Source organism: Geotrypetes seraphini, chromosome 8, assembly GCF_902459505.1.
Source record: "Geotrypetes seraphini chromosome 8, aGeoSer1.1, whole genome shotgun sequence".
NCBI lineage: Eukaryota > Metazoa > Chordata > Amphibia > Gymnophiona > Dermophiidae > Geotrypetes > Geotrypetes seraphini.
Genome location: NC_047091.1, coordinates 192,040,766 through 192,053,633, shown reverse-complemented (window position 1 = coordinate 192,053,633; position 12,868 = coordinate 192,040,766). Strand labels below are relative to the sequence as shown.

Below are 12,868 nucleotides of genomic sequence, written 5' to 3'. Positions count from 1 at the left end.
TACAATATCAAAAAGCAAAGGAGATAGTGGACAGCCTTGTCTAACTCCCCTCTAAGTAAAAACGTTCTGATAAATTATTATTACCGTATTTTCGCGGATATAACGCGCGCGTTATACGTGATTTTACGTACCGCGCATACCCCTCGCGCGCTATATGCCTGAGCGCGGTATAGAAAAGTTTTTAAACATAGTTCCCACCCCGCCCGACGCCCGATTCACCCCCCCCTCAGGACCGCTCGCACCCCCACCCCGAACGACCCGCTCGCACGCGCTCCCACCCGCACCCGCATCCACGATCGGAGCAAGAGGGAGCCCAAGCCCTCTTGCCCGGCCGACTCCCCGACGTCCGATACATCCCCCCCCCGGCAGGACCACTCGCACCCTCACCCCGAAGGACCGCCGACTCCCCAACAATATCGGGCCAGGAGGGAGCCCAAACCCTCCTGGCCACGGCGACCCCCTAACCCCACCCCGCACTACATTACGGGCAGGAGGGATCCCAGGCCCTCCTGCCCTCGACGCAAACCCCCTCCCCCCAACGACCGCCCCCCCCCAAGAACCTCCGCCCGTCCCCCAGCCGACCCGCGACCCCCCTGGCCGACCCCCACGACACCCCCACCCGCCTTCCCCGTACCTTTGTGTAGTTGGGCCAGAAGGGAGCCCAAACCCTCCTGGCCACGGCGACCCCCTAACCCCACCCCGCACTACATTACGGGCAGGAGGGATCCCAGGCCCTCCTGCCCTCGACGCAAACCCCCCTCCCCCCCAGCCGACCCGCGACCCCCCTGGCCGACCACCACGACCCCCCCACCCCCCTTCCCCGTACCTTTGGAAGTTGGCCGGACAGACGGGAGCCAAACCCGCCTGTCCGGCAGGCAGCCAACGAAGGAATGAGGCCGGATTGGCCCATCCGTCCTAAAGCTCCGCCTACTGGTGGGGCCTAAGGCGCGTGGGCCAATCAGAATAGGCCCTGGAGCCTTAGGTCCCACCTGGGGGCGCGGCCTGAGACACATGGTCGGGTTTGGCCCATGTGCCTCAGGCCGCGCCCCCAGGTGGGACCTAAGGCTCCAGGGCCTATTCTGATTGGCCCACGCGCCTTAGGCCCCACCAGTAGGCGGAGCTTTAGGACGGATGGGCCAATCCGGCCTCATTCCTTCGTTGGCTGCCTGCCGGACAGGCGGGTTTGGCTCCCGTCTGTCCGGCCAACTTCCAAAGGTACGGGGAAGGGGGGTGGGGGGGGTCGTGGGGGTCGGCCAGGGGGGTCGCGGGTCGGCTGGGGGGGAGGGGGGTTTGCGTCGAGGGCAGGAGGGCCTGGGATCCCTCCTGCCCGTAATGTAGTGCGGGGTGGGGTTAGGGGGTCGCCGTGGCCAGGAGGGTTTGGGCTCCCTTCTGGCCCAACTACACAAAGGTACGGGGAAGGCGGGTGGGGGTGTCGTGGGGGTCGGCCAGGGGGGTCGCGGGTCGGCTGGGGGACGGGCGGAGGTTCTTGGGGGGGGGCGGTCGTTGGGGGGAGGGGGTTTGCGTCGAGGGCAGGAGGGCCTGGGATCCCTCCTGCCCGTAATGTAGTGCGGGGTGGGGTTAGGGGGTCGCCGTGGCCAGGAGGGTTTGGGCTCCCTCCTGGCCCGATATTGTTGGGGAGTCGGCGGTCCTTCGGAGTGAGGGTGCGAGTGGTCCTGCCGGGGGGGGGGGGATGTATCGGACGTCGGGGGGGGGCATCAGGCTTTCAGGATGGGGACAGACCTTCAAGGGGGGACAGGACTTCAAGGGAGGACAGTGCACGGAAAGTCAGGGGGGGTGAACGGAGAGTCGGGACAGCGCACGGAAAGTCAGGGCAGTGCACGGAAGTCAGGGGGGGTGAACGGAGAGTCGGGACAGCACACGGAAAGTCAGGGCGGGCGAAAGGAGAGTCGGGCAGCATGCGCGTTATATGCCTGAGCGCGGTATAGAAAAGTTTTTGTACATATCATCGTGATTTCTGCGCGCTATACCCCTGTGCGCGTTTTACAATGGTGCGCGTTATATCCGCGAAAATACGGTAATGTACAATGTCGCAGCAGGGGAACTATACAATGTTTGAATCATTTGTATAAATCCTGAGCCTATACCAAACCATTCCAATGCCTGATATATGAAGGTCCATTCCACCCGATCGAAGGCTTTCTCTGCATCCAAAGACACCGAAAAAGCCGGATCCTTCATGGCTTTTGTTAAATTTAACATATGAAAAGCCAATCTAGTGTTATTTGATGAATGTCTTTTAGCAACAAATCCAGTTTGGTGCATATCAATAATAAAAGGGAGAGCTTTAGCCAAGCATGTAGCTAAGGTCTTAGCCAAGAGTTTTCCATCCACATTAATTAAAGAGATAGGCCTGTAGTTTGAAACCAGAGTAGGATCTCTATTTGGCTTTGGTAAAACTATAGTTAAAGATTCCACCATAGTACCTGTAATGCAACCCTTAGTTAGTTGAGTCTGCTATAAATTTAATAAATAAGGAAGCAGGGTAATTTGGAATGATTTATAAAATTCCACCGTAAAACCAGTACCACATGGAGCAGATCCAACTAGTAGGGCCAGCATTAGTAAACTGCATCCACCCCTCCCCCTTCTTTATGGGCTCGATGGTCACATGTATATGACATCACAGGGTCGTATTTTCTGCTTCATGCTTCACGGCACAAGAAACCGCTTAGCATCATGGGATTGCTATACTGTATAAAACTGCATCCAAGAGTTCGAGATTGCTCCTTCCAAATCTCCTATGAACTCCGTCCAACAGCTTCAACGAACTCCAGCTCCATCCACAGCTTCAACAGCTACCACCCAAAACTCCCAAGACAAGAGAAATCTCTCTTCTACTATTCTTTATATTGCATATTTTACGACAACAATGCTTTGTGGCTGACGCATTCAATATGCGCCAATGCATGCAAATAAACCACACCCATGAACTGCGTAGTAAAGGGCGAAGTACAAGCGCAGACGTAAATTGCATCAAGAACTGACAAGAATACTCTACGCATGCGTTTCAATCGCTCTTACAGTGATCCATCGGATTGCTGTAGGGCAGGGATCTCAAAGTCCCTCCTTGAGGGCCGCAACCAAGTCTGGTTTTCAGGATTTCCCCAATGAATATGCATGAGATCTATGTGCATGCACAGCTTTCAATGCATATTCATTAGGGAAATCCTGAAAACCCAACTGGATTGCGGCCTTCAAGGAGGGACTTTGAGATCCCTGCTGTAGGGTGTGCATCCGATCAGATCATTTGCATGTAAACTTGGTTGTGTATCAGTCGCTCGGCAAAAATCAGCCAATGACGATCCCATCGGTAAGCTTAGTGAATTGGGCCCTAAGTGTAGATCTCTCCACAAACAAACCATAAGAACCTTTCTTTTATTTTCCATCTTTATATACATGTTTATTCTGATTCTATTCTTTCATTCTTGATATTCTTTTGTTGGTTTATAATTTAAGTTTCAATGTCACTTTGTCTTTCAAGGACCTCTGAGGAAGGCTGATTTCTTGCCGAAAAAAAAGACCATGTAGGGTCCGAGTCTCACTGATAAAATAACAGAAACATCGCTTTGTCTTAATGGACATGTCTATCCAATAACCAATTCCATAAAAATCTTGGGTATCACGCTTGACTGCCAACTAACTTGGATCAATCATACAAATTTGGTAGTGCAAAAATGTTTCTATACATTGTGGAAATTATGGACCATTAAAAAATACTTTGATCCAGTGTCTTTTAGATTACTGGTACAATCATTGATCCTACCCAGTCTGAATTATTGTAACATCATTTATTTAGGATCTTCCCAAAAGATTTTAAGAAGATTGAGAATAGTCCAAAATGCTGCGTTTCGATTGATATTTGATCTGTAGAAAAATGAACACATTAGTCCATATTATCGATTATTGCATTGGCTAGCGTTGGAAGCAAGAATACTATTTAAGTTTTCTTGTATTTGTTTTAAGCTGATTTCAGGAGAGTCTCCAATTTATTTGTTCCCTCACTTTGAATTTTATAGACCATCAAGGATTGCAAGAAGATCTAATTTCTTTACCTATCCCAAGCCAAATGGTATTAGATTTAAGATCTAATGCTGGGAGGGGGGAGGGTCACATTTTATTGTTTATCTCAGAAAAGAATAATGGGTAGGGGGGGTGGGATGAGGGTTAATCATAATTATACATATTATAAGATACAGTAATAAGAGTTGCAAGTGTTGTACTTTAATGTTGTTTATTTAATGCCTGTACACTTGATGAAAGTTTGAAAATGAATAAATAATTTTTTTTAAAAAAAGAAAGGACCTTAGCATTTCAGGCAGGCAAACTTCTTTTTTTAAAAAATTCTTTATTCATTTTCACTTCAATTAACAAGTATACAATATGATATCTTATACTATACAAAATCACTTGTACATGGCTTCTGCAAGGGAAGATCGTGCCAAACAAACCTACTGCACTTCTTTGAAGGGATAAACAGCCAGATGGACAAAGGAGAACCCATAGACATCATCTATCTAGACTTCCAAAAGGCCTTTGACACGGTGCCCCATGAGCGGCTTCTTAGGAAGCTGTGGAGCCACGGGGTGGAAGGGGACGTACACAGATGGATTAAACACTGGTTGGCAGACAGAAAGCAACGGGTTGGAGTGAAGGGCCACTACTCGGACTGGTGGAAGGTCACGAGCGGTGTTCCCCAGGGGTCGGTGCTCTGTCCACTGCTGTTCAATGTATTCATAAATGACCTAGAAGCGGGGACGAAGTGTGAAGTTATAAAATTTGCGGATGACACCAAACTGCAGCAGGGTTAGAACCACGGAAGATTGTAAAGACCTACAAAGGGACCTAAACAAACTGGAAGAGTGGGCAAGCAAATGGCAAATGCGCTTTAATATAGAGAAATGCAAGGTCATGCATTTAGGGGAAAAAAACCCGATGTTCAGCTACAAAATGGGGGGGGGGGGGGTCAGTGCTAGGGGATAGTAATCTTGAAAAAGACTTGGGTGTGCTGGTAGATACTACAATGAAACCAACGGCACAATGTGTAGCGGCCTCCAAGAAAGCAAACAGAATGTTGGGTATTATTAAGAAGGGCATTACAACCAGGAAGAAGGAAGTCATCATGCCGCTGTATCGTGCGATGGTTCGTCTGCATCTGGAGTACTGTGTCCAGTATTGGTCACCGTACCTCAAGAAGGACATGGCGATACTTGAAAGGGTCCAGAGAAGAGCGACGAAAATGATAACAGGTATGGAAAACCTTTCATACACAGACAGGTTGGGAAGGCTGGGGCTCTTCTCCCTTGAAAAGAGGAGACTCAGAGGAGACATGATAGAGACTTTCAAGATCATGAAGGGCATAGAGAGGGTGGAAAGGGACAGATTCTTCAGATTATTGGGAACCACAAGCACAAGGGGGCACTCAGAGAAGCTGAAAGGGGACAATTTTAGAACCAATGCTAGGAAGTTCTTTTTTACACAGAGGGTGGTGGACACCTGGAATGCGCTTCCGGAGGTTGTGATAGGACAGAGTACACTACGGGGGTTCAAGGAAGGATTGGATAAATTCCTGAACGATAGGGGGATTGAAGGATACAGATAGAGGTAGAGAGAGGTTTTAGACAGAGTATGGATAGAAGGATAAAAGGGATTAGAGAAGGATCACATTACAGGTCATGGGCCTGATGGGCCGCCGCGGGTGCGGTCTGCTGGGCACGATGGACCTCGGGTCTGACACAGCGGAGGCAACTTCTTATGTTCTTATTCTTAACCATAAATCTTAAATACTTTAAATTACCCCCCCCATCCCAGCCCTCCCTATATCAATAAAATTCATTCATATATGTATTATATCCCTTCTTATTATAAAATTTCAAGTATTTAAAGGTGTCTAATCATTTGAATATTCAATCAATGGCCCCCATATCTTTCTAAATCTACCATAATTCCCATTCTGTAAAGCAAGAACTCTTTCCATCTTATACATATAACGTACTGAACTCCACCAAAAGGTATAATTGAGTCTTGTATAGTCTTTCCAATTCCTAGTGATGTGTTGAATGGCAACTCCTGTCAATATTAATAGTAATTTATTGTTAGACATTGAAATTTGACTTTTAAACCTCATTGAAGTACCAAATAAAATTGTATCATATGACAAGGCAACAAAGTTTTCTAATAGCAAATTAATTTTGGGGCCAAATTGATTTCCAAAAGGCATTAATACAAGGACAGAAATAAATTAAATGATCTAAAGTCCCTGCATCCTTATTACAATGCCAGCATCTATTAGACCTAGAAGTATCTACTTTTTGTAAACGAACTGGGGTCCAAAGTACTCTATGCAATAAAAACAACCATGTTTGCCTCATAGATGCCGACATTGTAGACTTTAATCTCCAAGACCAAATTTGTGGCCATTGAGATGCAGAAATTTGGTGCTTGATCTCAATGCTCCAAATATCCCTCAACCCAGTTTTCTTTTTTTTATTCAGATATTCATTAAGTAATTTATACCACTGTGCGGCTTGGTGACCCAAGAAATCCGCCTGAAAGCAAAGCATTTCTAAACTATATTGATTATTAAGATTCTTCCGTTCAGGGAACCCCTCCTGAATAGCTTGCTTCAACTGCAACCATCTAAAATTTTGTGTCTTATTTAAACCATATTTATGTTGCAATTGTGAAAAACTAAGCATCGAACTATTTAAAATAATGTCATTCAAAGTACGAATACCTCCACTAACCCATTGCTTCCAGCCGAATTGACATCCGCCAATTTTAATCTTGGAGTTCAGCCAAATGGATTGATGTAATGATTTAGAAATTGGAATAGGTGTCAAATTACTAATATAATGTAAAGTTTTCCAGGTATCAACCAATATTTTATTCTCTTTATATCTTTTAGGTATTTTTATACTAATCAAATGCACCAGATGTATAGGAAACAGGAGTCGCCATTCTAAATATAACCAGTCTGGGACATTCTCCATGAGCTCTGGGAGGATCCAATACATGCCCTGACGTAGAATATAGGCTTGATGATACCTATAAAAATTTGGAAAATTTATCCCTCCCTCCGAAATTGATTTTTGTAAAGATACTAATGCAATTCTTGGTCTTTTACCCAACCAAACAAATTTTGTAAGAATACCATTCAATTTTTTATAGAAGGACCCCTGAAAAAAACCGGTATCATACTCATTTGATAACAAACTACACACAATATCATCATTTTTATAGTTTGAACTCTCCCCCACCATGATAAATGCAACGGATTCCATTTTTCACACATTTCTGTTACTTTTTTCAATAAAAGTTTTTCATTCTCCTTTACTGTATCTTCAATATTGTTTTTATTAAAGATACCTAAATACTTTAAACCCTCATATTTCCAGCTAAAGGAAAAAGAATCAAATAGTCCCTTGGCACAATGAACATTGAGCGGGAGAACTTCAGACTTACTCCAATTAATCTTATATCCTGAAAACTTTCCAAATCTCTCTATCAATTCAAGTAAGCATGGAATGGTGGTCTCTGGATTTCTCAAATAAAGCAGAATATCATCCGCATAAGCAGAGAGTTTATATTCCCAATTTGAATAAGGAATACCCTGTATCTCCCTTGCCTGATTAATAGCAATTAACAATATCAAAGAGCAATGGAGATAAGGGACAACCCTGTCTAACACCCCTTCGCAAGTCAAATCTATCTGATAAACTATTATTAATGTATAATCTTGCACCAGGAGAGCTATACAGCATCTGAATCATTTGAATAAAACCAGATCCCACCCCAAACCATTCTAATGCTTGATACATAAAATTTCACTCCACTCTCTCAAATGCCTTTTCTGCATCTAGAGAGACCAAGAAAGTTGGATCATTCATATTTTTTGTTAAATTTAAAGTATGAAAAGCCAATCTAGTATTATGAGAAGAATGTCTCCTTGCAACAAATCCTGTTTGATGAGTATCAATAATAAAAGGGAGAGCTTTTGCCAATCTTAAAGCCAATCATTTGGCAATAATTTTCCCATCCACATTTATTAATGAAATAGGCCTGTAGTTTGAAACCAAAGTAGGATCCTCTGTTTGGCTTTGGCAAAACAATAACCAACGAATCTGCCATAGTACCTGAAATACAACCTTTAGTCAGTTGATATTGATATAACTTTAACAAATGTGGTAAAAGGTTAATTTGAAATGATTTATAAAATTCTACTGTATATCCATCACCACCTGGAGCGGATCAGGCAGGCAAACTTCAATGTTGGCTCGGTGAATGTTTTCATCAAGCCATGTCTTACTGTTCTTTTCGAAAATTAGTAAAGTCTGCTTTGTTTGACAAATTTATCACATAATTAAGCCTTCTTAACATTGTAATTACTTTATCATTTTAATCTTGCTTTTTTTTAAATCTTATGATATGTATGTACTTCGCTGATTGTTCGGTTTCTTACGCTGTAAACCTCCTAGAACTCTTGGGTAATGGCGGTATAAAAGAATAAATTTATTATTATTATCATGGCACATTTTTGTACCTAATTCATTTATTTATTTTTTATTCAATTTTCTATACCGTTCTTCCAGGAGAATTTATGCATTTTTCCCTGTCTGTCCTGGTGGACTCACAATCTTTCTAATGTACCTGGGGCATTGGGGGGATTAAGTGACTTGCCCAGGGTCACAAGGAGCAGCCTGGGTTTGAACCCATAACCCCACAATGCTGAGGCTGTAGCTTTAACCACTGCGCCCTTAGAGGTTGCCTGCTACATTGATTTTGAATTGATTGTTTTGAATAAATTATTTCTCCTGGACATCCAGAGACTTGTGTTCCTCTTTGTGTTTTAGCATCTCGATTTTGTCTGTGGAACACTGGTCCTTCTTTGTTTGGGTGAAATCTTATAATCCATTTTACTTCTCTGCTTAGGCAAAAGATGCTGAAATAATAAAACTGTCAGAGGAAATGCAGGTGCAGAAAGATGCCATGAAGCAGGAAGCCAAAGACAAGGTGGGAAGCAGCACAGCAAATGAGGGCCCCTGTGCCTGATGTCTTTAGTGCACAGCACTGACAAGCACTAAACAGCACAGAAGATGTATATTTTGCCTTGTTTTTTGCTATATCTTGTTCAGGTATTATTAGAAATATAGAAACATGATGGCAGATAAAGGCCAAATGGCCCATCTAGTCTGCCCATCCGCAGTAACCATTATTTCTTCCTCTCTCTAAGAGATCCTATGTGCCTATCCAAGGCCCTTTTGAATTCAGACACAGTCTCTGTCTCCATTACCTCTTCCGGGAGACTGTTCCACACATCTACCACCCTTTCCATAAAAAAGTATTTCCTTAGATTACTCCAGAGCCTGTCACCTCTTAACTTCTTCCTATGTCCTCACATTGCAGAGTTTCCTTTCAAATTAAAGAGACTCGACTTATAAGCATTTACATTACGTAGGTATTTAAACGACTATCATATCTCCCCCTCTCCTACCGTTCCTCCAAAGTATACAGATTGAGATCTTTGTCTGTCCTCATACGCCTTATGATGAAGACCACATTCTATTTTAGTAGCCTTCCTTTCGACCAACTCCAACCTTTTTATGATTGAAGGTGTGGTCTCCAGAATTGTATACAATATTCTAAATGAGGTCTTCCAGAGTCTTATACAGGGTCATCAATACCTCCTTTTTCCTCCTAGCCATTCCTCTCACTACACATCCTACCATCTTTCTAGCTTTTGCCATCACCTTTTCAACATGTGGCCACCTTAAGATCATCATATACAATCATACCCAAGTTCCGCTCTTTTGTCGTGTACATAAGTCTTCATCCCCTAAACCAGGGGTAGGGAACTCTGGTCCTCGAGAGCCATATTCCAGTCGGGTTTTCAGGATTGCCCCAATGAATATGCATTGAAAGCAGTGCATGCAAATAGATCTCATGCATATTCATTGGGGCAATCCTGAAAACTCGACTGGAATATGGCTTTCGAGGACCGGAGTTCCCTACCCCTGCCCTAAACTGTACTGTTCCTTCGGGATTTTGCAACCCAAATGCATGATCTTGCATTTCTTAGCATTAAATTTTAGCTGCCAAATTTCAGACCATTCTTCAAGCTTCGCTAGGTCTTTTTTCATGCTATTCACATGGGGTGTCTACTCTTATTACAAATTTTGGTAGCATCCGCAAATAGACAAATCTTACCTGACAGCCCTTCAGCAATATTGCTTATAAAAATGTTAAAAAGAATAGGCACAAGAACAGAAACATGAAGCACACCACTGGTAACATCCCTTTCCTCAGAGCAATCTCCATTGACCACTACCCTCAGTTGTCTTCCACTCAACCAATTCCCGACTCAGCCCGTCACTTTGGGGCCCATCCTCAGGGCATTCAGTTTATTAGATGTCTGTGTGGAACACTTTCAAAGGCTTTGCTAAAATCTAAATATGGGAGAGTGTGGCACAGTGGTTAAAGCTACAGCCTCAGCACCCTGAGGTTGTAGGTTCAAACCCACGCTGCTCCTTGTGACCCTGGGCAAGTCATTTAATCCCCCCATTGCCCCAGGTACGTTAGATAGATTGTGAGCCTGCCGGGACAGAGAGGGAAAACTGCTTGAGTACCTGAATAAATGCATGTAAAACCGTTCTGAGCTCCAATGGGAGGACGGTATAGAAAATTGAATAAATAAATAAATAAATAAATAAATAAATAAATATCTAGCGCACTCCCTCTATCCCATTCTCAAAGAAATTGATCAGATTTGTCCATAATACTGGCCCAGCGGTTGAGAAACAAGATTTTTTAGTTTGCACTTATTGGACACTGTTCGTTTTTCTTGTATCAAGTAACCGACGGTTTTCTGATCTCAGTGGGCTGTACTTCATCAGGCATTTAGCCAAATAATTTGGCAAGGTGTTATAAACCAGTGTTTTTCCAACCTTTTTCCACCTATGGACCGGCAGAAATAAAAAAATTATTCTGTAGACCGGCAGTTGAAGAACACTAGGCTAAGTCGTGGGCCAGACCCCGCTCATCTCTATTCAATGTCCACCCCAGATCCTGCCCCCATAATAGTACTAATTGCACCTTGCACATCCCTTGCCTCATCTGGAAGCCTTCCCTCTGACGTTGCAGCGTCAGCGAGAAGGCTTCCGGTTCAGGCGCAGGATGCCTGTAGGAGCCACTGCCCATGGCTTTGTGCACTGAATCAGTGAGGAAGAGGGAGCTGGCTCGAAGACAACGCCGCATCGATTGCACTGTGGACCGGCGGTTGAAGAACACTGTTTTGGGCCTGATGTGTGTGCTGGCCCTGTAGACCGGCAGGAAATTTCTGTGGACTGGCACTGGTCCATGGACCGGTGGTTGAAGAACACTGTTATAAACACTCTGCTGGACAAGTTTTAAGATCTTAAATTGAACACAAAATAGTATTGGCAGCCAATGTAATTTTTGTAAGATGGGAGAAATGTGTTCATAACAAGACACTCCCATCAACAACCGAGCAGCTGAGTTCTGTATCATTTCTAATGCTTTGATACATGTTAGAAGTAAACCTAAATAGATTCTGTTGCAGTAATCCACCTGCAACACCATCATTTGTAATACTAGTCTAAAGTCCCAGTTAGTTAACACATTCTTCAAGTGAGACAATTTATACAAGGCAAAATAAGCTGACTGAACTATTCTGGAAACCTGAACTTTAAATGATAGTTTAGCATCTAGCATTGCACCAAGGACCCTGATTTCCTCACTAGTTCTAATCAAATGGGCCATAGATGGTTGTCTACATCTCCAACAATCATAATTTCTGTTTTTCCTATATTCAACCCAAATCCTTTACTCTTCACAGGTCGCCGAGGGGAGAAAGATATACATTAAATAGGGTAGCTGATAGGGCTGAGCCCTGCGGCACTCCATAATGCAAATTTAGCTCCAATGAGACTTCACATTGCTACGAACTGTTAGTCAAGAATGACACAAACCAATCATATACTCTTCCTTCAACTCCTATCTGTTTTAACCTTTCCATTAAACCATGGTGATTAAGAGAATCTAACAAAGCCGATATATCTAAAGAAACGACACAGAAGCAATGCCCCTAGTCAATACCCAAATGCAATTCATCGATAGTGGCGAGAAGTAGTTTCAACTTTCTAAAACCAAATTGTCTAGTCAATCAGCTTTATCGATAAATTTTTCTAGCTGAGACAATGCAAGTTTCTCTATTACTTGAGCTAAGAAGGGCAAAATCGATAAGGGTCAATAGCTAGACATAAGCTGCCTATCAAGGTCAGGCTTCTTTAAGACAGGTCTTTACAACTATCCGGAAACAAGCCTGTATCAAAGGATTTATTCGCCAACAAAGGGGCAATCTTTGTAGCAAGTTAGCTCGGTACTAGTCTTCATCTAAGGGCAGTTTTACACATAGCTTTTGCTCCAAATAAGCAGCATACATAGAGATAATGGTTTATTTATTTATTCAATTTTTCTATACCGTTCTCACAGGGGAGCTCAGAACGGGTCACATGAATGTTTCCCTGTCTGTTCCGGTGGACTCACAATCTATCTAATGTACCTGGGGCAATGGGAGGATTAAGTGACTTGCCAGGGTCACAAGGAGCAGCGTGGGTTTGAACCCATAACCTTAGCATAAACAAAATTTTCAATTTCACATAAGTGAAGATATTCCTTCAAGTGAATCTCATAACTTTCAAAGTCATCAACATTTCTACATTTTTTCCAGCATCGTTCTGCTTTTCTAACCTCCTATTTGATTTGATCAGACCAAGTTATCTCCTCAGTTTCAAGCTCAATAACAAAGATAGCATTGAAATCAATTGGAACA

The 12,868-nt window shown here is 43.5% G+C and overlaps 1 protein-coding gene across 9 annotated transcripts in view; it reads left to right on the top strand.

Moving 5' to 3' along the window:
* The window catches only part of LOC117365440, a 362,671-nt gene that overhangs the window by 173,158 nt on the left and 176,645 nt on the right, over positions 1-12,868 (top strand). For all 9 annotated transcript variants that reach the window (XM_033955907.1, XM_033955906.1, XM_033955904.1 and 6 more), the window contains exon 11: positions 8,950-9,030. In XM_033955907.1, coding sequence (XP_033811798.1) covers positions 8,950-9,030 — 81 coding nt within the window. The remainder of the gene's footprint in view (positions 1-8,949; positions 9,031-12,868) is intronic.